This window comes from Lithobates pipiens, unplaced genomic scaffold (assembly GCF_037356315.1).
Source record: "Lithobates pipiens isolate NorthernLeopardFrog02 unplaced genomic scaffold, aLitPip1_a1.2 Scaffold_16, whole genome shotgun sequence".
Classification (NCBI taxonomy): domain Eukaryota; kingdom Metazoa; phylum Chordata; class Amphibia; order Anura; family Ranidae; genus Lithobates; species Lithobates pipiens.
The window spans coordinates 619,784,607-619,811,729 of NW_027507748.1; the positions used below are offsets into that span (position 1 = coordinate 619,784,607).

The following is a 27,123-nucleotide window of genomic DNA, read 5'->3' on the forward strand; positions in this document are numbered from 1 at the left end:
ACAAAGTCAATCAAAAGCTCGGAATACAACCCTGGGAGTGCACTAGACCCTTTTTTAAAACGAAGGGATCTGAGCCTCCCCTCCCCCCTGGCCACCCAGGGGGTCTGCCCCCCCACCCATGATAGAACCATACATTGGGGTGGGGGGATCCTAGATAGAGAGTACCCCTCCCCAGGGCGCTCTTACCTTAGGAATGCTGGAGATAGAGTGTCGTTTGAGCCTCCGCTTCCGACATGACTGCAGGTGGCTGCTTACTACAGAGTTCCACGTTGCCTGTGCACGTTCTGAACTCATCTCCAGCTTGTGCCCGGCCCTCCTATCAGCTCCACGACCCGGAACCGGAAGTCGATCGTATTTCGAGGTCAAGCCTTCGTTTCCGCCGGATACGACGTCGCCCGTCGTTCGGCCCGCTTGGTTCAAAGAAAAAAAAGGGGCGGACTGTACCCATGTACAGGGAAATCATCCGAACGGCTTGCCAGCTGCGTCCCTGTAGACGCGATAGGAGTCCCCCACGACCTGAAGCCGCGCTCAACTCGGAAGGGGTGGCAGTACCTGGTGAGGTAAGTAAACCGTCCGACACGCGGACGTTGGTTTCGAACGGTTTGAACCCAGCTTTCTCCAAACGAAGCCCCTGCTTCTTTCAACCGGGTTCTTTTAACGACAAAACGGCCACAGCCTCCCCAGCTGATCGGCCTGGTTCCTTGCACAGTGTCTCCCCGCCGGAGGAAACACTAATAACTGAGGTCCGGCAGGGGAAGTAAGAATTTATGGGCTGGCGCAGTGTTTCCAGAGGAAGAGGAGGAGTCTATCTCTCATAGTGGCTGTCCTGAAAGACGATTAGGGAAAGCTCACCTTCAAAATATCTTGCGCAAATGGCACCTTTCCTGAGCAGGGTCAGCCGACTAAGTTCTAAGCCATAAAATTCTGCAAATATCCACAAAGTAAGGCCATTCTGGAGCAGGCGGAATAGCCGAAATCATATCTGCCCCCCCCCCACACACACACACACACACACACACACACACACACACACAATTAGGTTGATAAACCTCAGTTAAAATCGCTCAGCAACCCTTAGTGTTAACCAAAGAGAATACACACTAAAGCTGAGAAAACACTCTAGACACATTAAAAGTCATTCAATTTTGGTATTACAATCTCTGAAGGAAAATGGTGTAAAAGAAAAAAAAAGGACACGGTCAGTAAAAATGTAAAAATCTGTAAAAACATGTTGATCTGCTTCCTGTAAGGGAGAAGGTCCAAAAAAAAAGGGGAGAAGTCAGTGTCAATCCTTCTTTAGGAAAGGTACATGCCCCATGGAGCCATGTGAATCTTACAGCACATGGCAAGAACACCAGATATTTCACTTTCACAACACAATCATGGGATCAATATTGCTAACCAATGCATTGCAGGGAAGTAGAAATGACAGTCAAATGTTTGATTTGGAAAAACTTTATTACTAAAGTTCTTAGAAGGCTCCAAGACAGTCACAATGCTATCAAGCACATCTTTCACTTTGCATTTTCAACCAAATGAACCAGAAACTAAACTGCGTGTAAATGTGATCTCAGTGCCAAAATAAAGTCTGCCTTTGACTTTCCACCGAAAAGTCAGCTTGTAAAATCTAAATACAAATAAAAAAAAATAAAAAAAAAAAGTACAGGCAGTCCCCGAGTTAAACACAATAAGGACGGTAGGTTTGTTCGTAAGTGGAATTTGTTCAAAAGTCAGAACACTGCATTTGTAAGTGTAACTGCCGCCTGTGCATGGATGTGGGGTGTTCTGGGCATTTGTTATTTGATCTGGCCATGCAGTGAGGGGTGTGTCCAGGGGTATGCAGGACCAGCGTGGAGCACAAGTGGCCGGCATTTGAGGACGTTCGTAACTCAGGGACTGTCTGTATGCAAGTACTATAAGGCCATTCCTTGGAAGACTTGCTTGTTCTCCTCCTGGCATGCATGAAAAGTGAAATGAGAGTTAATGTGCTTCTTCCAGATCACTGCAGTACTACCTCTAAAAGCACAGTCATTAGGTTTCCAGTACTTCCAAAAGGTTCATTCTACAAAGAAGCCCAATATGAAGTTTACAATTCCACAGGAATTTGTTTTTTTATACTCCTCCTCCTCCCACATTTACAAGGCAACTCTTAATCTAGTCCTGTGCCATTAAATATACAGTGTAAAACAAATACATAGCACTTAAATAAAAATACATATATATTCTTACAGACAGTGTTTGGTCACATCATAAAAAAAAAAAAAAAAGGACTAAAAAAACCATTGGGAACAGATCTTCAACTCCAAATGTGATATGCAATGAGCTAAAAAGAACCAGGAACAGATTCCAGAAAGTCCATGTAAGTGGAAATGAGAGACAGACTCCATTAAGCCAAGTCCATATCAATGGTTTGTTTCTCACTTGGATGGCATTCTCCGTTCTGCTGAGAAGGGGGCACAGTTTTGTTTTTCTCTGAATGGATGTCCTCGTTGTGGTTCATAGCATTTACAGGTTTGTCTGACTTTGGTGACTCTACCTTAGGCTTCGGCTGTGTGACTATACGATGACAGGTGCTGTCCAAAGACTAAAAAAAAAAGTCAGTTTCCTGTTATTTCACTAGACATAAGTCAACCTTAATTGAAAATCATTTTGCAGCGTGGAGCAAATAGTGTTTGTCCAACAAACTGGTATTTTATTTGCTGGTCCGACCACTAGCCTGTTAGGTCTCAGAACTAGAAATACTGATATGTCCCCGCTTCAGCTCACCCTGCATTGGTTTTTAATACTTCTGCTGCATATTCCATGCTATAAACAAAATAATCATCCAACAAATCGGTGAGTACTGGGAACACTGGTAAAAAAATACCAAAGTCAAACTCTGACCACAATTTATATTTTTCCAGCTTTGGACACAGAGAGGAAGAGTTAGAACCCAATTTCAGATATATTAGCGTGCCCCCTACTGGGAAAATATCCTATTGTTTAACCACTTTTGGCCAAACCTATTTTTGACACAAGTTAAAAAAGCAGCATTTTTTGTTCGCTCGAAAATTGCTTGGAATCCCCCCCCCCCCCCCAAAACACAAACAAATTTTTTAGCAAAGACTCCAAAGAATAAAATGGCGGGCCCTGCAATATTTCATGTCACACGGTAGTTGTGCAGCGGCCTTTCCAAAGCAATTTAACACAAACTAAAAACAGTAGTTAGTCCAAATGTTTTTGTATATTGTGAAAGAGGTTACACCAAGTAAATAGATACCCAACATGTTATGGTTTAAAATTGTACGCACTCGTGGAATGGCGGCAAACTAGGGTACTTAAAATCTCCATAGGTGTCGCTTAATAAAAAAAAAAAAAAAAAAAAAAAAAACTTAATGGTTACCAGTTTAAAGTTAGAAGAGGTCTTTTGCTAGAATTATTGCTCTCACCAACGATTGCAGCGATATATCACATGATTGAACATTGTTTACATTTGTGGGTTGCAACTTAGGTATGCGTTTTCTTTGGCACGCAAACACGCGGGGAGCTTTACATTCATCCCCCCCCTCTTAATTTTGTATACACGGTCTTTAATAATAATAATAAAAAATAAAAATAAAAATCTGATCACATCCCCTGTGACAGCAATAGGCAGGGACAGGTACTCTTTACAGAGGGATCTGGGTTTAAAAGACCCCACGAGAGTCTATGCCTCTTCCTGTCCTGGCGAGCTGTCTGCTGGGACACACACGGGTCCCAAAGACAGCGCGGTCTATTCCCATTGCGCTGCATGACTCACGCATGCGCAGTAGGGAACCGGGAAGTGAAGCCGCAAAAACTTCACTTCCTGGATCCCTCACCTAGAATGGCCGCGGCAGCAGTCGAGAGCCGAGCGATCAGCCTCGGCTGCCGACATCGCTGGATCCGGGGACAGGTGAGTGTACATTTATTAAACGTCAGCAGCTGCAGTATTTGTAGCTGCTGGCTTTTAATTTTTTTTTTTTTTACAGTGAAATCCCTCTTTAAGGCCCTGTTCACACTGGCATTAGAAACGGGAGTTTGGGTAGCGTTTTTTGCTGTTCCCTGTATGCCTAGCTAATCAGCCTACAAAAAAAAGATGATATGATATGGTCGAGTCTTGGATTAGCTGAAGCTTGTCAGCTCCTTCCATTCAAATATATGATAACGCTTAGCAAATATGCCTGTAGCATGTGTGTACAGCACGCTTGACAAAAGTTTAGCAAATAGTGAGGTGGGGAGGAGGGGGAGATATTTATAATATATGGAGGGTGTCTAACCGATTGCCGACCAGCCACCGTCATACTGCAGCAGGTCGGCACGATCCCGGGAACCATCGTAGCTGTAAGTCGGTCCCTTCAAGCGGGATGGCAGGCCCACGGGCCACTCACAAATCGCAGACACGATAGGCAGAACAGGGATGAGCATGTGTGTTATAAACACAGAAATCCCTGTTCTGTGAGGAGGATCACGAGTTCCTGCTAGCTAGGAACCATGATGTCATTTCCTCCAGTCATTATCATTCTCCTAAAGTTAGAAGATACCTAGCTAACAGTTAACCCATTCCCTGCCAGTGAAATTTACACAGTAAACAGTCCATTTTTATAGCGCTGATCGCTGTACAATTGTCAATGGTCCCAAAAATGTGTCAAAAGTGTTCGATCTGTCTGCCATAACTTTGCAGTTCTGATAAAATAAAATTATATTATAATAATGGCATAAATCTTTGCACTATTTTGTAGATGCTATAACTTTTGCGCAAACCAATCAATATACGCTTATTGTCATTTTTGTTAGCAAATATATGTAGAATACAGATCGGCCTAAACTGGAGGATAAAAAAAAAAAAAAAAAAAAAAAAAAAAAAAAAAAAAAAGATTGCCTTTTTTTTTTTTTTTTAGAAACATTTGGGGATATTATAGCAAAAAATACTAAATATTGTACATGTGTTTTCACAAGTCTGCGGTTACACCTACAAGCACAGTATTTGTTGTGATTTCCAAGTGCCTTTTCCAGGCATTTTTTGCACAGACGGCAACTCCAGTTTCAGGAACTAGTTTTCTGAGCAGAAGGAAAAGTTGAGGTGCATATGGCAAATTTTCTTAAAGGAGCCATAGTCTATCGTTCTTTGCAGGGCAAGACAGGCAGGGCCAGTGCAAGGATTTTTGTTTACATTAGGCGAAGATGCATTTTGCCGTCCCCAACCAATTCTCGCGCTACTACCCATCTAAAACAAAGCTGGCACCTCCTTCACATTGCACCCATAATGTAATGGACATCACACACCAGTGAAAAAATGGAGCTTTGCTGAACTTCCACTAAACTGCAGTGTGTAATGGGGGGGTGGGGTTATGCATTTCTCAGCTTTCCTCAGGCAGCTGAGGCCAACTAAAACTTCCAATAGCTGGGTTCCCTCAATAAGCAGACTTCCAGATCACACCTCCCCATAGACCCCCACCCTGATGACTCTACCCTAACACACCTTGGGTATACCATCCCCTTAGATCTCACCAGTCTAGCAGTTCCTCCTAGTTCTACAGCTCCTCCAGATGTCAGTGGAGGAATCTGCAGCAACCAGGGTGGGTTAGCTGTCACTAGAGGCAGGCATGACAAGATATCATCATCAGAATCATTGGTAGCGGTGGTAGCAGTAGCTGCAAAGAGCGGGGGAGCCTCCTCCATCCCAATCTCCTCCACCGGCCCGACTTCAGCTTGCACACCTCCTTGCACCCTGGTACAGGTCCCCTGCACACACGGGAATCGCCCACCGCTCCGCCTTCCTCTGCCTCATTGGATTCGCTCTGCTCATTGCCCTGCCTGCCTTCTGCCCTTTGGCTCTTTGATGCTGACAGCAGCCTGCCTACTAAATAGCAGGCAAACTAAAGCTTCCATGCTACACCCTCTTCTATTCACGGTGGAACTTTCGTTTTTTTTTTTTTTAAAGCCAGCATTTAAAAAAAAAAAAAAAAAAAAAAAAAAAAAAAGCATTTTAAAAAAACCAAACCCCAGCAAGTGGCTGGGGATCTGGATTTTGCCACCCCTGTGCCCTGGTGCTCTAAGGCAGCTGCCTGACCTGCCTATTGCTGGTGCCGGCCCTAAAGACTGAAGTGTGTGTGTCAGCCTATGATGCCAAGTAAAGTAAATCTGACCTGACTGAATAAAATAAAAAAAATCTGATACTTACAGAATGCTGTGCTTTGATCTCATGGGTATAGACTGCTAGATTCTGGTTTAACTGCTGCTTAGCTTGAGCATTCATGGCATTAGTCATCCATTCCATGGTCTCCCGCACACACTTTTCCACCTTCTCCATGTCTACAGTGCTGATATGTTGATAAGCCTCATTCTGTACAAACACAAAGAAACACTTATAAAGACAATAACGATCGAGTCTCACATTATAAAGTTAATTTCAACATGAAGGCGACAGACAAAGTGCCCTTCTACTAGTCATAAGGTGGGACATCTGTAAAACACACATTACCTGATACTTGTATTCATCTACAATCTTTGCATAGTGCTGCAGCCTCTTTCCAAGTTCTTCAAATGCTTTTGGGCGCTCTTCCGATTCCCTATACCTCTCATGGACAGGGGAACCAAATTTCTAAAATCAAATGACAACAGTGGTTACCAGTGAGAAAGGAACACATGTAAGACAACCCTCCAGAACAAAGAGAGTTTGAATTGTACCAGAAGCAATAAAGGAGGCAGCCTCCAAAAATGCTAGATTTGGTCCCTCTCAGTCACACCCAGTCCACCATTGGACCTGTCTTATTTCCATCATAAGGACAAGACTACAAGAGAAGCCAGGAGGAGCAGAGCCTAGTACATTCCGCTTTGTGTATGTCGGCGTTGCTCCTCCTCACCCCTCAGTGGAGATTGGCGCCAGTTTTAAATAATCAGCCTGCCTGGGCAAAGCTGCAAAGACTTAGCACAGTGGTGTAGTGGTTAGCACTCTCACCTAGCAGTAAGAAGGGTCGCTGGTTCAAATCCCAACCACGACACTACCTGCCTGGAGTTTGCATGTTCTCCCTGTGCCTGCGTGGGTTTCCTCCGGGTACTCCGGTTTCCTCCCACAATCCAAAGACATGCAGGTAGGTTAATTGGCTTCTGTCCAAAATTGGCCATAGTATATGAATTGGGACCTAGGATAGTGGGCTCCTTGAGGGTAGGGACTGATGTGAGTGTGCAATGTACAGGGATAGGGACAATTGTAGACACTTACTCAGGTTGAACTGGATGGACTGGTGTCTTTATTCAACCTAACTATGAAACTATGACTAGGCTGAAAATGAACACCGATAAGGCTGCATTGATGGGCATTTAAATGTAAGTTTTTTTTCCCTTAAACTTCCCTCCTAAACTTGGGGTGCGTGTTATACGCCAATAAATATGGTAATTATTGGTGGGAAGTAAGGAAAATTTACCTTCAATTCTTCTAGTTTTTCAACATAGACCTGCCTTGGCTGATCTTCTCCATCCTCATATAGCCAGTCCTCAGTTGCTGTCAGAAGCTCAGAAAACTGTCTGTGGTCCTATTTTAATAAAACCATAAATCATATTTACCATTAAGGGACATTTAGACACATATGTAAACTTAAACATTGCACATTAGGCTGAATAATTTTCAGTCACCAGCACAGGAAAGTACCTCCTCAGAGATGAATTTGCTGTAGGGTCCAGAGAGTCTGTCTCTGTATTCATAAACATATTCCTCAACAGCATTCTTGGCATCATTCCTCTTCTTCTCCAGCTTATCTTGGAGGATCATTTTACCCTACAAATACCAGAAGACAGCATTTTTAGTGGGCTACTTGTCTGCACAAAGTTGCTGTATTTGGAGGATGTGTGTACACACGGCAGAGGCACTCATCACTCTTAGAAGGCAGGTGCATGTAGAAGATTCATCTTCTACACCAAGCTACCAATTATCACTGCTAGAATACAAGAGTAATTACAGCATATTAATTGCCGAATGTGAAAATGAGGACATGGCTGAACACGTTTAGGAGTACAGACAAATCTAGCTCTTTAAATGAAGACATTTTACTGGAAATAACTCCCAACAGCAATTACTAGAGGAAAGACAGAGCTGGCCCAGTAACCCTTTCACCAGAACAAGAGAAGTAAGCCCAAAAAAAAAAACAAATACACACACCACTGCAGGGTGAGGGGAAATGTGTTAACTGGTCAATGAAGCAAATTTTAATCTGTATGATGAAAACACGTCAGTGTTCAACCAGATTTTTGCATTTCTATTTAGGTGATCAGAAAGAATCATCCATTGCTTTGACGCCTGATTGAATCAGGACCTAGATAATCATGGATGGGCAATTTAATTTCACAAGTCAGTTAAACGCATCCCTTGTTATAGCAGGATTGTTTGAGATGTCCATATAGTAATTTAGTCAGCTAATTGGCAGTCCTGGAGCACACGCAGCTAACCAGCAGCAGATCACATTTATTATAGAATATATATTAACCACTGGAATACTAGGCCCTTCCTGCCCAGGCCAATTTTCAGCTTTCAGTGTGTTGCATGACCGCACAATTGTCAAAGTGCAACATTGTACGCACAATAATTTTTTTGCTTTTTTTCGAGACAGATAGAACAATCTTTTGGTGGTGTTTAATCACCACTAGGATTTTTTTTTTGTTTTAAAGTTTGACAAAAAAAATAAAAATAAAAGTGTTTCGGTTACATTTTGTAAATAAGTAATTTTTCTGATGTGCATGGATGAGGCTACATTGACAGGAATGCCCTCAACTAGCACATCCCATTTACACTGATGATCAGCTGTGATTGGACATAGCTGATCGCATAGTAAAGAGCCTAGGCCCTTTACCTTGATCAGTGATGTAGTGTGTCCGAAGGGACACACCGCACCTCAGATCACCAAGTTGCACGCTGTCCACTCAGAGCGGGAAAGTCACTGCCCGTCCATCAATTTGCTATAGGCTGGGCAGGAATGAGATGTTCAGATTATACCTGAATACCATTACACACACGTAAAGATATTATCTTTTATGTGACAACACTGAAGAAATTAAGCTTTGCTACAATGTAAAGTAGGGAGTGGAATGCTTGTATAATAGTGTAAATTTGTTGTCCCCTCAAAATAACACACAGCCATTAATGTCTAAACCACTGCCAACAAGTGAGTACACCCCTAAGTGAAAATGTCCAAATTGGGACCAAAGTGTCAATATTTTGTGTGGCCACCATAATTCCCAGCACCACTTTAACCTTCTTGGGCATGGAGTTCAGAGCTTCACAGGTTGCCACTGGAGTCCTCTTCCACCAGCTGCGTGCTGTTGTCATGGAGGAGTGGATGTTAGAGACCTTGCGTTTCTACACCTTCCATTTGAGGATGCCCCACAGAGGCTCAATAGGGTATAGGTCTGGACATGCTTGGCCAGCCCATCACCTTTAGCTTCAGATTCTTTATCAAGGCAGTGGTCATCTTGGAGGTGGGTTTTTGAGGTCATATGTTGGAATACTGCCCTGCAGCCCAGTCTCTGAAGGGAGGGGTTCATGCTCTGCTTCAATATGTTGTAGTGCATGTTGGCATTCATAGTTCCCCTCAATGAACTGTAGCTCCCAGTGCCGGCAGCACTCATGCAGCCCCAGACAATGACACTCCCACCACCATGCTTGACTGTAGACAAGATACACTTGTCTTTGTACTCACCTGGTTGTCGCCAACACACGCTTGACACCATCTGAATCAAATAAGTTTATCTTCAGACCACAAGACATGGATCCAGTAATCCATGTCCTTAGTCTGCTTGTCTTCAGCAAACTTTACGGGCTTTCTTGTGCATCCTCTTTAGAAGAAGCTTCCTTCTGGGACGACAGCCATGCAGACCAATTTGATGCAGCATATGGTCTGAGCACGGACAGGCTGACCGCCTGCCGCCCCCCCCCCCCCCCCCAGTCAACCTCTGTAGCAATGCTAGCAGCACTTATAAGTCTATTTCCCAAAGTCACCCTCTGGATATGACGCTGAGCACATGCATTCAGCTTCTTTGGTCGACCATGGCAAGGCCTGTTTTGAGTGGAACCTATCCTGTTTAATAAATGTTTATTGAAAGAGAAGAAAAGAAAAGAAAAAAAAAAAAAAAAAAAAACAGAAAGACAGGGAATACAAGTGACATAAAAGCATGAACCTGAACATGACCATGACCTGACAATGGAACCTATCCTGTTAAACTGCTGTATGGTCTTGGCCACCTTCTTATAGCCTAGGCCATGCTTGCTCAACATGTAGCACGCTAGCTGTTGCAGAACTACAAGTCCCATGCGGCATTGCAAGGCTACCAGGTACAAACATGACTTGCAGAGGCATGATGGGACTTAGAGTATCACAACAGCTGGAGGGCCACTGGTTGAGCACCCATGAACTAGGCCATCTTTATGTAGAGCAACAATTTTTTTTTTCAGATCCTCAGCGAGTTCTTTGCCATGATGAACTTCCAGTGACCTGTATGAGAGAGTGAGAGCGATAAACACCAAATGTAAACACATATGCTCCCCATTCACACCTGAGACTTTGTAACACTAATGAGTCGCATGACACCAGGGAGGCAAAATGGCCAACTGGGCCCAATTTGGACATGTTCACTTAGGGTGTACTCCCTTTTGTTGCCAGTGTTTTAGACATGAATGACTTGAGTTATTTTGAGGGGACAGCAAATTTACACCGTTATACAAGCTGTACACTCACTACTTTACATTGTAGCAAAGTGTCATATGAAAAAATAATATTTACAAAAATGTGAGGGGCGTACTTTATTTCCTTTTACTCACCTCATTCTCAATGTACATATTGAGCAAATCCTTCCCTAGTTGTAGCACAAAGTTTGCTTCAATAGGCACCTCGATATTCTTCACCTTAATCTTTGGCTTCTTGGCTTCAGGAGGTTTATCACTCTTCTTTTCATTTTCCTAAAATAAATAAAAGCCCTCAAAAAACATTTCCGAAGAGATGTAAAAACACAATACAAAACATCTACAATTTCCTACTGTTGTGGTTTGCCAAGATGCAAGTGCTCCTTCCCTAAAGGCTACAGGGTAAGTGACGTTTGTAGTATTGTCATCTCCTGGGTCCCCTGCTGCTTGCACTGGTTTCTTCCTCTGGCCTCCACTCATTAAACATTAGTGGCATGGCAGAGAACAGGAGGAACCAGTGATAGCTGCAGGGGACCTAGGACATTGATAGCAGAAGTGTGTCCATTTCCCAGCTGATAGCAAGAGACCATTTTATAGCAAAGTAGTAGTGTTCTGTCTTGTGGGCAGAAGGGGGGGTGGGTACTTACTGGCTTTTACAGGGAAAGCTCTGCTGGGGTTTGTCTCATATAGTGAAAGGGCAAGTTTTTAGCAGAGTTTGTGGCCAGTACATTTTGGGAAAAAAAATAATAATATGAGCAGAGAAGAGCACTGGTCTACACCAGGACTCTGTTCAGATGTCGGTTATAGTCCCTGGATCTGACTAGTGAAGGGCGCAGATGTTACTGACCTGGAAAATTATGGTTCATAAAGACTGCATATATAGATGTAATAAGCTATCCCTCCTTTTCCAATGATCACTTTTATAATAGGATTTTAGTTTTTATTGGAAACAAGCACCTTTAATAACGATGTGATCTCCTACCCCCCCCACCCTCCCCGAGGCACACATATCCAATTAGAGCATTCAAATTAATAGGCATTTGTTCAGTTGTGAATGTCAATGTACAGAATCATTAAAAGCCTTCATACTCCGGCTGAGTTAAAGATTTCCCTTGCTTGTCATGTTAAAACCAGGTCTAGAAGAAAACTTTTACAACAAACAGCTGTCCGATTCAGATGTACTGAATTGTGACAGCCATATAACTCATCTAAAAGATTTACACAACACTTTTTTTTTTTTTTGACAGCACAACTTGAAAGTGGCTATTATCTGTAATCTTACATTTGGCAGCGATAAGCACATTTAATAAAATCACTCACTTTTTCAGTGTCAGTCACTTTGTGTTCACCACTGGTAGGCTCGGGTGGAGGAGGGGGAGGCACATCAGTTTGTACCTGGGGCTGTGTTCCAGCTTCTGCATGGTCTTGCTGGACATTCTTCTGAAAGAAAAACCCAGGCACAAAGAGATGTTAAGAGGGGACATGAGAACCTAAGAGAAGAGTCAATAGGATTAACCAACCAGTGATAATACTACTACTACTACAAGTGCATAGAGGATCAGCCTGAAGGGTAGTCCTCTATGCACCATTCACAGTCAAAAGACTAAATTCCAGGATAGTGGGGTTCCATGCCCCCATTCTGATCAGGAAGACAACACACACGACACAAAAACTACAATTATCCCATTAACTACATTTACTTTATATATGTACAGAAATACTTACATCCTCTTCCACAGTATACATGTCCCGATTCCTGACATCTTGAGAACTCTCTGCAAACTGATCTTCAGTGTCCTCTACCTCCACCTTTTCTACAACAGAGGCTGTGGAGACACTGAAAATGCAGTGTGTATTGATCCGAACTTTCACCTTCACTTTTGCCTTCTCGCCTTTAGTAGCATAAATGTTCTGGACCACAAACTGGCCTGTTGAAAAAAAATAATTTAGGAAGATGACCGTTACTTGAGGGAACCAGAGAAACAATATGGGAGCTGTTACTGTTTGTTTTTTGAAGCTTCGTGCACAGGATTGTCGCCCTTACCCTTGTTTCCCTACTTAGCAAGCGGCTGACAAGAAAATGCAGGCATGCAGACGAACTAAAACAGTGGATGCACAGCCTCTCCAGAGGAACCCCCGTAAAATTTTCAGTACTTGAGAAACCCTTACTAAAATGTAATTGTGGGGGTCAATGGCAAAATATAAAAAACAAAAAACACTTTTCCGGGTGGGGAATCACTAGGAAAAAACACAACCCTTACCATCATGGTACGAGTGCCACTCTTTCAAACAGCTAAAAAGATTGTCAGTGTTATACCACTGGAACTGTCAAGTAGTGGGGTTAAACCTGAAACTATCCAGACACCATGGGAGGTCATTAAAAGTAGAAATATAGCCAAAAAAAAAACACTTTTCTTCTTCATTTTATATAGAGTAAGGGATGGTTATAAGCCCTGTCAGATTACTACTCCCCCTCAGCTGCCAGCAGCTATAAATACTACAACAGCAACTATAAATGGACACTCACCTGTCACAGGATCCAGCGATGTCGGCAGCCAATGCCGATCAATCGCTCGGCTGCTGCCGCCATTCTCTGTGAGGGAATCAGGAAGTGAAGCGTTGAGTCTCCGGTTCCCTACTGCGCATGCGAAAGTTGCGCAATGGGAATGGGAATGGTCCACGCTGTCTCTGGGACCTGGGTGTATCCCAGCAGACAGCGAGCTGGGTCAGGAAGAAGCATAGACTCCTGTGGGAGTCTATGTCCGGAAGTGGGTGCAAATACCTGCACCCCCTCCCCTCTGAAAAAGGTGCCAACTGTGACACTGGAGGGGGAGGGGGGGGGGTTCCAATGAGCGGAAGTTCCACTTTAGGGTGGAACCCCGCTTTAAGGATTTTTTTAAAAATAGGAATAGCGTTTGTCGATGCTAAATAAAATGTATATTATTTTTTACATCCAGGTTTATGCGAGCCCTTACCGTACCATAAAAGTCCATAGTTGCCTTAGATTTTCTGCCTAATTGTTTTTTGTAAATTTATAGGACGACAGTACTAGAATGCATTTTCTAATATACAGTAGCTTTTCTGTAACCTCTGGAGGAACTCTAGGATTCAACAGAACACTGGCTGAGAATGGCTGATCTAGCTAAATACATACTCCAAGTAAATAAATAAAAAAAAAAACAGACCAAATCATTGATAAAATGATGCCTAGGCCTTTAAGCAATTATAATTAAGTTATGTACCGAAAAACTAAAGGTCACAAAATAACCAAAAAGCGGGACACGTTAAGATCTGCATTGCAGAAAGAATTGCTGGAAACACCGTACCTATCTTAGGCTGTGGATAAGGGATTGTAGCGGGATCGCTATAAAAGGCTTCCAGCTGAAATGGATTCTTTCTATAGAAGGTAAGGACTTTGGTGAAAGGAGCAGCATGGTTTCTGTTGAAGACTTCATGAATTCTGAAACAAAAAAAAAAAAATATATAAAACCTGGATAAAGTAATCACTATTTTCGGGTCTGCCTGGCATCAGATAATTTAACAACTGTAAAACCACAGAATGGTATTTCAGCCCAGTAGACACCTACACCAAGCAAGTGAGGATATGGTAGACCGTTCCACCAATTTAAGTTGACCGCTTTCAGCTAAACCCGCTAAAAATCAAATAAAAACACACACACACACACACACACACACACACACACGTTTTTCCCTGCCAAAGGATTCTAGCAATGACAGACTGAATTCCGCAATTTAGCTTTTTAAACGTGTATTGTTTTTATAATTATATATAATTATAAAAACAAATACACATTTAAAAAGCTAAATTGCGGAATTCAGTCTGTCATTGCTAGTTCGTACAACTTTATAAAAGACTGACTTGGGCAATTTTGCTTTCGTGTGTCTTTAGACGTTTACACTCCAGGAACTAGTCTAAGGTTGGATTCCTGGATTCACACCTATGCATTTTTAGTGCTTTGTGCACTTTGCACTACAGAACGTATTCCATAGGAAACCATGGTGAATGGACTGTAGTACAAATCTGAAAAATGCACAAAACACTAAAAATGCACAGGTGTAAATCCAGCCTAACTGAAGAAAAAACATGATTTGGGAAGTCAGCACTTCTTACCCTTCAGCCTCGTCTGCTTCAGTGCTCCACTTCAAGGAGATGGGATAAGGTACGACATCTGTCACTGAAAACTCTCGGACTTTAAATGCCGGTGACAAAATTGCACACTGCACAAAACAATAAGAAAATAGTAAACTTTAAAGTCTTCATCTGCAAAAGAACAGGTATTGGAGGGAGCAGCTAATAGATATCGTTTAAAACAATCAGTCCAATATACAGTCATGTGAACAAGTACATGTCATGGAAATTGTTTTTTTCTCTTCCCCCACCCCACCCCACCCCCCCCAACATATTTAAACAGGTAACCATTAGATTTGAACTCAAACAGGATTTTGCCAGATAAAAATGTGGTATTAACTAAACACACAAATGGGGGGGGGGGGGGATTTATTTTCTAAACAAAAATATTAACAGATGTAATTAGCTGGTGATCGGCTTTCACAGCACATTAAAAGGGCCCCTAACCCATAAAGCCTCCTCCAATGAACTCCTATGGTGGTTCTGGGGCTCTCCTGCTCCTCCACAGAGCCTGAGATTTTGGTACGCAATTGGACGGCAGCATGCAGAGAAGATCAAGGAACAGCTACTCTCCCCTGTCAAATAATCCCATTAGAGATGAGGATTGTCACTCTGTTTCAGAGCTGAAACTCCCTGGCTGTTACAACCAAGGAAGCATCTAAACATGATCTGCGTTAGGTTAGTTGCTTTGGAGGGCAGGGGAGATATCAGGAGTATGAAAAACCTAGATGTACACAAAATGAGCATGGATCTCAAAACAGAAAACACCACGTATCCTTCCCTGTTCTCCTGCTCCGCCTAAAAACAGACTGGTACTGCAATTAAAAAAAAAAAAAAAAAAAAAGAAACTCTGTAAAAGCACACTAGGTTACAGTAAAATACTCCAAAAGGTCACATCAAAAGCCAAACTTCAAACATCTTCTAATCCCTTAACTTATCATACAACAACCAGCTTTAGTACCAAGAAAGCATCACCATGCCATCTCCATTAAACCCATCATCAATTCAACAAACACAGAGGTCATTGATCAAAGAAGAGAGTGGGATGTACTTTAGGGCTAAACATGCATCCACGGGTCAATATTTGCACTCTTGTTGCTGAAGTAACATGATGTAAAAAAGGAATGATTGTAGAGGCTGATAGAAATGTAGTATTGTACATCACCAAAACACACCTTACGCTTTCAGGCCAAGAGCTACAGAGGAACAGTCGCTTGGCATCAAATACCAATACTTTCAAAACCAATTTGCTAATGGGAGTAAGATTGGCTGCAACAAGCTAAGTGGGTTTTAAAATCAGTAAAAAATAATCACATCTAGCCATAGTAAAATCAGAGCACTTAATCTTTTATATTAAAAGTATATTATTATACATACACACACACAGGTTTTCGTTTAGATTACACTTTTGTAAATAAAAAAAAAAAAAAAAAAAAAAAAAAGAAGAGTACATATTTAATCTATTTAGCAATACAGCTTCTTCTATCATAAAATTTTAAAAGACGCTGACCAAAAACCTATCCATACAGTCCAGGAAACCACATAATATCTGAGGGGGTCCAACCACCAGAAGCAAAGACATTACCTGTAAAGCGCAGCCTCTTGCAACTGCTTCATCTGCATTCAAAGTGGTGCTGACATCTTTCCCAAAGAACTTAGCAATCCTCTCCTTGACAGCCGGAATACGAGTAGCACCTCCTACGATTTCCACTGAGCTGATGTCTTCAACTCCAAGCTGAATCTGTTCCATCAGAGAATGCATAGGAGCATCAATTCTTTGTATAATGTCAGCACAGAGGGTTTCAAACTCAAATCTGCAAAAGTACACACCGATTATTAGGGGGGGAAGAAGAAAAAAAAAAAAAAAAAAAAAAAAAAGGTACCGAACAAGATCTCACCTGCTCATACGCCCAGACACATCTATATCATTCATGAAGCATTCAATATTAAGAGGGATATCAGTGCTGTTGCTGCTCATCAGTTTCTTCAGCTTTTCACACTCTTGATAAAGACGCAGAAGAGCCCGGATTTTGGACTTTACATCCAACTTATATTTAGTCTTGAACGCGGCACAAAAATGTTCCACTAGCTTATCATCAAAGTTTCTTCCTCCCAGATATGGGTCAAATGCTCTCCCAAGAACCTAAGAAACAATATTTTGCCAGGTTATTGGCTGATAAGAGGTCTGGCCTTATTTAAAAATACAAAATAGATTTTTTATTTTCCAAAATCATACCTTTAATTTGCCTTTATTGAAGGCACAGGCAGTTATCTGGAAAGAGGAATGGCCCATATCCGCAAAAATAACTATTTTGGGTTTCTCCTCAGGAGCTGGAAGATCTTGCTTATAAATCCCATAATTCAATGCAACTAAAATGAAAATAGCAAACATGACACAGATAACATAGACTAGATAGAGATTAACAATGTAGAGCAGTATTAAACCCCCCCCCCCCCACCCCAATAAAAATAAATAGGGAGGGAAGGATAATATATTGCAGCTTAATCTTCAAAGTGGAAGTTCAGTTAAATACTAACCTGAAAAGGAGCCCCGGCTACAAATACTGTAGCTGCTGACTTTTAGAATAAAGGACACATAACTGCCCCTGGATCCAGTGATGTCCTCATTTGAGCCGATTCTTCAATTGACTTAGGGTGCAGAAACTGGCAGTGAAGCCTTGCAGCTTGTTTTGGGACTTGTGTGTCCCAGAGGACCGCTAAGGAGAGGAGAGGGGCTGAACTTCTGGCTCAGTTCACTGCAGCAATCTGAGTAGGAAGTGGTATGTGGAGGTACCTCTCAAAACCAGATACCTGCTCCCCACCCCAAACAAAAGTGCCAAAAGTAGCAGTAGAGGGTGCAAACAAGCAAATGCTCCTCTTTTTTGGGCGGAGCTCTGCTTTAAACCTGCTCCCACCCGCAGTCTAAAGCCTCGTACACACGGTACGATTGGGTATTGTCCTAAAATATTACACTCCTTTTGACAATCGTTGTCCAGTTTTCCACCAACAAATGCTGGGATGACAGGCTAGCAAATTTGACATCAGATTTTTGTATGGTCAGTACACAAAGTCAAAAAGTACAAAAACGCATGCTCGTAACCAATGTTCAAACACAAAATTAGCAGAGGGGGCCCAAAGGGTGGCACTCAAGAGCTGAAATTCCTTGTAGTACTTCACTACGTTCGAGTTTGTGGCATGACAATTATGTACCATTATTATGCAAGACAAGATCTTGGCACACACCCTTTTGACAAAAAGGAGATGCTCGGTTGGCCAACAATCGTACCGTGTGTATAGGCCTTAGCCACATACTAACTACTCTGTAAAAGAGCTCTTTGCTGCGATCCCCCCAGTGGCTGGCATCAGTTAAAGTGCTAGTATAAACCCCCCCACACTTTAAGTTGTACCTACAGGCAAGCCTATAATAAGAAGGCTTACCTGTAGGTACAGTGAATGTATCCTAAAGTTACGGTGTTTAGGAGATATTTATTTACACTGCGCATACCATGCCAGACCTTCAGAGCTCCATGCTACAGCCGAGGGCTCCCGCAGGCATGTCATCATGGGCCTGGCCACTCATACGCCTAGAGCTCGCAAACCCAGAAGGAAGACCAGGCAAAGATGGAAGCCCTGTCAGTGGTGAAAGCACGCCACTGGAAGGCTTTTTTCCTAACGGTATTTCATAATGTGCTAGTAAATGATGCATACTAGCACATTATGCCATGCAGGGTTTTTTATTATGCGGTGTCCCTGCACCATTTTTCTGAGTTCAGCCATACAACTGTATGGCTGAACTTGCATTGCCCAAACATCGCATGCGATTAGCACTGCAGTGTGGGTGCGAATCACATGCGAAGCCTGGGTTAACACTTGTGCGAACACAGGCAAAGGGCTCGTTCAAACCATACGTGCATGAAAACTAATGGGAAGAGAAAAAAAAAAAAAAAATACTGGAGAATAAAACAAACACTACACAGATTTCACTTGCGGACACATTAGTATTCATGCAGGTCAGTTATGTGCTCTATTCACAATGTTGGTCATGTCAGTTTTTTTCCTGGTGCACAAAAAACAGGACACGTTGCACGATTTCTGCACAGAAGGAAAAAATATAAAAATAACACATCTGCACGCGATACCAGTGTTGTGGTGTGAACAGCGAGAACAAAATATGTTTTTTGGTGCACTTGCAGAACGCGTGCAGAAAACTGACATCTCAGCACCATGGTGTGAGCAAGGCCTAAAGCCTTGTACACACAGATTATTGGACAAAATTTGTCAGTTTTTCGTTGGATGCTAGTCTCCAAAAAAAAAAAAAAAAGAAAAGAAAGTGAAGAGGGTACTCGCCATCAGAAAATTTTTGGACGACAGAATTCAATGTTAGAAGCGAGGTAATGTGTTGAATTGTTTTGTATGGGTTCTTTAATGTCTTAGCATGCCTAGTCTTGCTCTTCATATTTTTTTGGGCAGAAAATCGTACTAATGGGAAAATAAATAAAATAAATGACGTGGTGGTCACAGACAAAAGTTTGGAGCCTGCACGTCCAGTTTTTGTCTGATGCAAATTTGTAATCAGCGGTCAAAAGCATCATACCAACGATCAGAAAATCAGCAGATTGTAAAAACGGACGAAGTTTAACTTCAGATTTTCGGACAGTGTGTACAGGCCTTAAGGCTGTCAGCAGATCGGCCTCTACAAACTCAGCACTTTCTAAAAATTAAAGTACCGTATATACTCGAGTATAGGCCGACCCGAATATAAGCCGAGGCCCCCAATTTACCCCCAAAAAAACTGGCAAACTTATTGACTCGTGTATAAGCCGAGGGTGAGACATGCCTGTCCATCCCTGTGTGTGTGTCCGTCCATCCCTGTGTGTCCGTCCATCCCTGTGTGTCCGTCCATCCCTGTGTGTCCGTCCATCCCTGTGTGTCCGTCCATCCATCCCTGTGTGTGTGTGTGTCCATCCATCCATCCATCCCTGTGTGTGTGTGTGTCCATCCATCCATCCATCCCTGTGTGTGTGTGTGTCCATCCATCCATCCATCCCTGTGTGTGTGTGTGTCCATCCATCCATCCCTGTGTGTGTGTCTCCATCCATCCATCCCTGTGTGTGTGTGTGTCTCCATCCATCCATCCCTGTGTGTGTGTGTGTCTCCATCCATCCATCCCTGTGTGTGTGTCTCCATCCATCCATCCCTGTGTGTGTGTGTCCGTGTGTGTGTGTGTGTGTGTGTGTGTGTCCAGCCTACCTGTGTCCCGAGCCTGTGTCCCGAGCCTCCGTCCCGTGCCTTGCCTCCTTGCCTCCGTCCCGTGCCGTGCCTTGCCTCCTTGCCTCCGTCCCGTGTCGTGCCTTGCCTCCGTCCCGTCCCGTGCCGTGCCTTGCCTCCGTCCCGTCCCGTGCCTTGCCAGGATCGCCGCTCTTCGTCGGCGCCTCGGCGGCCATTCTAAAATTCAAAAGCCGCGCCTCCGCCTTCGCCTGTGATAGGCGGAACACTGAATTTCCCAGCAGCCTGTGTTCCGCCTATCACGGACATCGTCTCATCCTCGTCCGTAGTACGAGGATGAGCGGATGTCCGTGATAGGCGGAACATTGACTGCTGGGAAATTCAGTGTTCCGCCTATCACAGGCGAAGGCGGAGGCGGAGGCGCGGCTTTTGAATTTTAGAATGTCCGCTGTCTGTCTGCTCGACACGCTGATCGAGCAGGCAGACAGCGATGACTCGAGTATAAGCCGAGGGGGGCACTTTCAGCCTCAAAAAAGAGGCTGAAAATCTCGGCTTATACTCGAGTATATACGGTAACTAAGCATGTGCAGGGCAAAATGAAACAGTATTACTGGATTTTACACAGGTGCTTATATTTAACGATTTACCTGCAAAAGGGGCTAGTGAAGCGATCTAGCAGGACTTAATTGTCCAAGTTGCACTTTAACCACTTAAGGACCGCCGCATGCCAATGTACGTCATCAGAATGGCATGTACAGGCACAAGCACGTACATGTATGTGCTTGCCTTCCAGCGGGTGGGGGGTCCGATCGTACCCCCTCCCGCTGGATGCGGCGGTCCGTTTCGCTTCAGGAGCGATCCGGGATGAGGGGGATGGCCATTGGTTTCTGGCCATCCCCTCTTGATCGCTCCTGGCGAATGAGAAGCTTCCTCCCGCTGTGTATAGTAAACACAAGCAGGGAGGAAGTGATGCCATTCTCCTCGGGGTGGTCTTTTTGACCAGACTACGAGGAGAACACTGAAAGTGCACCAAACACTACACTAACATGTAGGCACACAAACCCCCCCCCCTCCCCGATCACCCCCCGCCCCCTCCCAGTCAGTGTCACTGATTGCAGTGATCAGTAAATAAATGATCACTGCATTCAGTGTCAGTAAAAAGTGTCAGGTCCAGGGTAGCCCCCTACCACCCCCCAATAAAAGTTTAACCCCCTGATTGCCCTTAGAGTTAACCCCTTCACCCCCTTTTGCCAGTGTCACGAAGCGATAGTTTTTCTGAATGCTGCATTAGCGTCACTGGTGCCGTTAAGTAGCTAGTTATTTTTTTAGGTTCACCGCCAGGTTTTTATAGCGCTAGGTACCCCCATATACTACCCAATAATGGATTTAACTCCCCGATTGCCCCTAGTTAACCCTTTTACCAGCGGTCACTGTATAAGGGTCACTGGTGACGCTGGTTAGCCAGTTATTTAGGTTCCCCGTCAGGTTTTTATATAGCGTCAGGGACCCCCATATACTACCTAATAAAAATTTTAACCCCCCCCGATTGCCCCTAGTTAACCCTTTCACCAGTGATCACCGTGTATAAGTGTTATGGGTGACTCTGGTTAGTTTGCTTTTTATAGCATCAGGGCACCCACCATTTATTACCCAATAAAGGTTTAACCCCCTGATCACCCGGCGGGTGATATCAATTAGGTTTTAGGGTCAGGGTCTGCGACGCCCCAGGCAGCGCTAGGTTAGTGCCAGTACCACTAACACCCACGTGCAAAGCATAAACCTCCCATAGTGGTATAGAATCTGATCAGATCTATACTAGCGTCCCCAGCAGTTTAGGGTTCCAAAAAGACGCATTGTTAGCAGGATCAGCCCAGATACCTGCTAGCACGTGCGTTTCGCCCCTCCGCCCAGCCCACCCAAGTGCAGTATCGATCGATCACTGTCACTTACAAAACACTAAACACATAACTGCAGCGATCGCAGAGTCAGGCTTGGTCCCTGCGATTGCTAACAGTTTTTTTGGTAGCGTTTTATATTTAAATTCGGAAGGCAGTGCTTGGTTTTTGGGGTCCAGTACATAGCTAGGCTCCCAAAAAGTCCCCCACATGTGGTATCCCCGTACTCGGGAGAAGCAGCAGAATTTATTTTGGGGTGCAACTTGACTTATGCCCATAGCATGTGTGAGCAATATATCATTTAGTGACAACTTTGTGCAAAAAATAAAATTGTAATATTCCTGCAACTTGTGGCAAAATATAAAATATTTCATGGACTCAACATGCCTCTCAGTAAATAGCTTGGGGTGTCTACTTTCCAAAATGGGGGTCATTTGGGGGGGGGGGTGGGGGGGGTTTGTACTGCCCTGCCATTTTAACACCTCAAGAAATGAGATAGGCATAGTCATAAATTAAAAGCTGTGTAAATTCCAGAAAATGTACTCTAGTTCGTAGATGCTATATATAAAAAAAAAAAAAAAATAAAAAAACACACCTTTTGCGCAAACCAATATACGCTTATTGACTTTTTTTTTTTACTAAAGACATGTGGCTGAATACATTTTGCCCTAAAATGTATGACTAAAATTGAGTTTATTCGATTTTTCTTTTAACAAAAAGTAGAAAATATTTCTCAAAATTTTTGGTCTTTCCATTTATATTGCAAAAAAAAAAAAAAAAAAAAAAAAAAACGCAGAGGCAATCAAATACCATGAAAAGAAAGCTCTATTTGTGGGAAGAAAAGGACGCAAATTTCGTTTGGGTACAACATTGCATGACCAGTTAAAGCAGTGCGAAATTGTAAAAAGACCTCTGGTCCTTAGGCTGACAATTGGTCCAGGGCTGAAGTGGTTAAATGAATAAAAGCACCTCTGTCATTGGTAAAGGGATTTTTTTTTTTTTTTTTTTTTTAAAGTCAAAAGGAGGGAAGAAGGGAAAAACCCAATATAGCTACCGCATCTAAGATTCAGTAAGCTTCGATACAGAAAAAGGATGCAGAACTTTTGTTTTTTAACCTTTCACAATACAAACTAATAAAAAGAGCTGGTCATCAAGCAAAAAGCCTTTGTGTATGAACCCTTCAATGTAAATAGCAATGCTCCGAGTCTCAGCTGCATACTAGTTCTGAACTACTGGTGCTTTTTTTTAATTCTAGTGACATAAGCGATCCAGAACACGCACATGAACTTTAATGGCATCCCAGTCTTAGTCCGTAGGATTCAATATTGAGTTGGCCCACCCTCTGCTGATATAACTGCTTCAGCTCTAAGAGGAAGTTATAGCAACAAAGGCCGGGCCAACTCAATAGTGAACCCTATGGCCTAAGGCTGGGATGCCGTTAAAGTTTGTGTGTGTAATAACTTTAGAAAAAAGAAAAAACTTACACTTACAGAATTAAAATGAATACAGGCATATCATCAATGGGAAGCGTCGGCCGATCGCAACTCCAAATCATATCCCAATTCCGCTGCCGTTTTTTGCCTCACCAGAACAGCAGCGGAATTAGGATATGATTTGGAGTTGCGATCGGCCGACGCTTCCCATTGATGATATGCCTGTATTCATTTTAATTCTGTAAGTGCAATTTTCCCTTTTACTTTTATTTTTAATAAATGGTTTTACACTATATGGAGTGCTTTTCCCTTTCTATGGTGAACCATTTGTCTTCCCGTTGAAACACATCCGAGTCTTGCCTCAAAGTGGATCTTGGTTTGGACGATTCAAGTAGGATGCACATTCTGACCTGATCTTTCAAAAAGCGCACCTTACTAGGGCATCTGGTAAGGAGCCAATTTTATTCGTTTGGTGGTGGTGCACTTCAATTTGTTCTACGCTGACACACGATTCAGAGTCCTTGCAGCCATTTTATGGACACGTGGTGTTTTTCGGTTTATAGTGCAATTGCACTTAAATTTTGTTTCTTTGTACTTTCACAAGGACTATTCTAATGAGGACATATTAATCATTCATGCACGTTTTTTGTGTTTATTTTTTGTGTTCATTTTGGGCACTGTTATCACTGAGATTCACGGTTTATGTAATTAATAACATTGTTATGTAAATTAGTGCAATTGTTATATATTTATCTCCATATGTGGTCCGGTATATGTTACACAATAGGCCTGGTGTATATGGTATTTTTATGTAATACTGCACACTTTTATTCTTCACTTTATTTGGGTGAGATGTTTAAATCCTAATATGAGATATTAGGGATTGCGCAGTTCTTTTCTTTTTTCTATTTACACACATATAAACTTTTTGGTATATATTTGAACTGCAGCATCTATATAAAAATAATTTTTTTGTGGTTTTGTTTATTCTGTAGCGCAATTTTTCGCCTTTTTTCCTGTAATAACTTTACCCCCCACGTCGAGAAAGGACAAAGTCTTCCAAACCTGCAGTCATGTCATTCATCAGTTTCAGGCAATTCAATCCAACTATCTGAGCGGAATCCAAAACAGATCTTCTTTCAGAGTCCGTGAAATATGAGGGAACCTACCAAAGAAAAACAGCAAGTAAAAGATTTTTCCCCCCACCCAGATCTTATAGGAATCAAATGTACAACTGCATTCACTGTATCAAAGTGTCTGAAATAAGAAGTGTTCTTGCTGCCTGTAACAGAGTGTCGATTTTATTTTTTCATACAGAATTGAAAATAAAAAAAAAAAAAAATTAAAAAAAACCCCCACACACAGCATCTTACTAGTGGCAACAAAAAGTGTCCTTGCACTAGGCAACTTGATGAATATAGCCTTATTAAAAATACAAATCATACTTACAGATATGACACAGTCAGTGACTGGCTTCTTCAAGTTGTGCTCTGCAGTCTCCTTTAGTTTATTGAGCAGCATGGCAGTTCTCTGTTCTACACTGAACACATGACTCTCTTCCAAATACATCACCTACAAGAACCATGCGAATAATTAGAAGGTCATGACAATCACTGGGGACCAAACTGGAACTTTATTTTCGACAACCTACCTTAATCCCAACTCCTCCGTTGTTTGTCTGAACCAGTTCATAAGCCAAATTTTTCCTCTCCTTCTGAACAAAAGGATCATTGAAAGCTCGGCCATGGAGCTTCTTAAAACTGGACACTGTATTGGTAGCATTTGTGATCAGCTGTATGTAGAGGGAAACCAAATATCAGAAACATTTTGTGTTGCATATACAGCACCTGGTATTCAATATACAGAGCTCATTTGTGACAATCATTGCAAAAATTAAAAGCCAGCAGCTACACATACTGCAGCTGCTGACTTGTATTAGGACACTTCCCCATCCTGGAGTTCAGCAATGTTGGCACCACAGCTGATGTTTCCACCAGCTGTCGGTTGCTGCTGCTGCCGCCATTGCCGGTAAGGGAAACCGGCAGTAAAGCATTACGGCTGTACAGTGGGTGCCCACTGCACATGCGTGAGGCACCGCTGCGCTTTTTTTACTGGCCCAGCAGCTAGGGAAGGAGGAGGGAGCTGAGCTGCTGACGAAATTCCCCACAGCCCAGTCTCCCAGAAGTGGGGACAGGTACCCATTCCCCCTGAAATTGGGTAGGAGACATGAGTGAAAGAGCTTTAAGCTCTTTTGTCAATCTTCTTCCTTAGCAGTCAATGTGTAATAGAAGTACAAATCATGTAAAAAAAAAAAAAAACAACGTTAAAGTTTCAGACATCACAAAATGGAGATTAGAGGGGTCATCTTCCAATGGGGACACCTAACCCAGTTGCAACTGTCTGCTGGAGCTTTCCTCACTTTGGGGAAATGTCCTCTTACCTCCTGCTGTGCCCATTGACTACAACAAAAAAAGTCTTTCACAGGGAACTACAGCATCGACTCATTGTGGGTAGCGTGAATTCTATTTTCTACTTACTCTCTAAATTGTTTCCCCAAGAAATGTTAAAAGCCGCTTTTTTAACTTTTGGTAAAAAAACTTACCTGATTTTTAGCAGCCACACCAATCGTCCTGTTTTTGGTGCCAAATGAAACCACAGCCCTAAATTGGAAAAAAATAAAAAAGGAAGGGATCAGGCACAAGATTATTAATGGATATGAGAAGTCAACTTCCGATGTGTCTATAGGTGACCAGCAGTATGTCTCCCTGTATCTGGCCATAGTCTAAAAATTACAGTTGAACAATGCAATTGATCACGTTCAAGAAAAAAAAAATAAAAAAAATAAATAAATAGCTTCCTTGCATATATTTCTGGGAGCTGGTTGGCCATGATGACTTCCACTTGATACAGAGGGAACTTTACACAGAGTAAAGCAGACAGACAATCTGTTGCACCTGTGCATATTAACTAAACAGCTTCAAATTCAGTGTCTATTTAAGCTTTGAAAATGAAAGCTAGATGCCGATTGGTTGCCATGCACAGCTGTTCCAGTTATAGTAAAATTCCCCTCTGTGTATTTTATTGAACGCATGTAATCGACAAGTTATCTGCGGATTACATTCAAACTTGGCTCCCCTGTACAGCTTTGTGCATTTTCTCTTGTTTGTAGTTGTTCTGAGCATCATGTAGTAAGGACTATTTGGGGCACTCAAAGAATGGTAATAGTAGGTGGACACAGTTAAAACTATGCAATTAGACAACATGGCATATAAACAAAAACCATAAAGTGCACTTTTGGGCAAATTACAGGTTTGCAAAAATCAGGGGGACAATTCTTATCGAATGATGAAACTGGTTCACATGAAAAACACCACGTTTCAAACAATTGCCTCTCTCAAGAGTACACAAGACTAGTGTCTGCAACATAGTATAAAGAAATAGTTTAGACAATACATTCATAGGATGTCGGGTTGACGTCTTGATTTTTTTTTTTTTCAATAAAGATATTGTGCAGCAATCCCATCTGAATTTTTTCTATATTGAAGCCCGTGGGAATTCTTGATTGCCAAGCACAATCCACTGTGACTGATGTGCACCTAACTCGTGGACTCGCTAGAGATAGATGTAACACACACACACACACACGCTTCTTAAGCAGAACCTGTATACTTATGCGGTTATTTTTTGTTTTAATAATTTGTATTTATTTTAACAAGTAGCTAACATGCAATCGTTCTACTCACGCAGGGG

At 42.5% G+C, this 27,123-nt stretch overlaps 1 protein-coding gene across 1 annotated transcript in view; it reads right to left on the bottom strand.

Moving 5' to 3' along the window:
* Nucleotides 1–1,439: 1,439 nt before the first annotated feature.
* Nucleotides 1,440–27,123, bottom strand: part of HSPH1 (heat shock protein family H (Hsp110) member 1) — a 31,719-nt gene continuing 6,035 nt past the window's right edge. The window contains exons 2-18 of the mRNA XM_077484095.1: nucleotides 25,976–26,033; nucleotides 25,025–25,165; nucleotides 24,823–24,945; nucleotides 24,439–24,538; nucleotides 17,056–17,189; nucleotides 16,718–16,962; nucleotides 16,405–16,633; nucleotides 14,802–14,908; nucleotides 13,996–14,129; nucleotides 12,395–12,597; nucleotides 11,990–12,109; nucleotides 10,808–10,945; nucleotides 7,649–7,774; nucleotides 7,425–7,532; nucleotides 6,482–6,601; nucleotides 6,182–6,343; nucleotides 1,440–2,584 (exon numbers count right to left, since the gene is read on the bottom strand). Of these exons, the coding sequence (XP_077340221.1) occupies nucleotides 2,387–2,584; nucleotides 6,182–6,343; nucleotides 6,482–6,601; nucleotides 7,425–7,532; nucleotides 7,649–7,774; nucleotides 10,808–10,945; nucleotides 11,990–12,109; nucleotides 12,395–12,597; nucleotides 13,996–14,129; nucleotides 14,802–14,908; nucleotides 16,405–16,633; nucleotides 16,718–16,962; nucleotides 17,056–17,189; nucleotides 24,439–24,538; nucleotides 24,823–24,945; nucleotides 25,025–25,165; nucleotides 25,976–26,033 (2,446 nt within the window). The 3' untranslated portion in view covers nucleotides 1,440–2,386. The remainder of the gene's footprint in view (nucleotides 2,585–6,181; nucleotides 6,344–6,481; nucleotides 6,602–7,424; nucleotides 7,533–7,648; nucleotides 7,775–10,807; nucleotides 10,946–11,989; nucleotides 12,110–12,394; nucleotides 12,598–13,995; nucleotides 14,130–14,801; nucleotides 14,909–16,404; nucleotides 16,634–16,717; nucleotides 16,963–17,055; nucleotides 17,190–24,438; nucleotides 24,539–24,822; nucleotides 24,946–25,024; nucleotides 25,166–25,975; nucleotides 26,034–27,123) is intronic.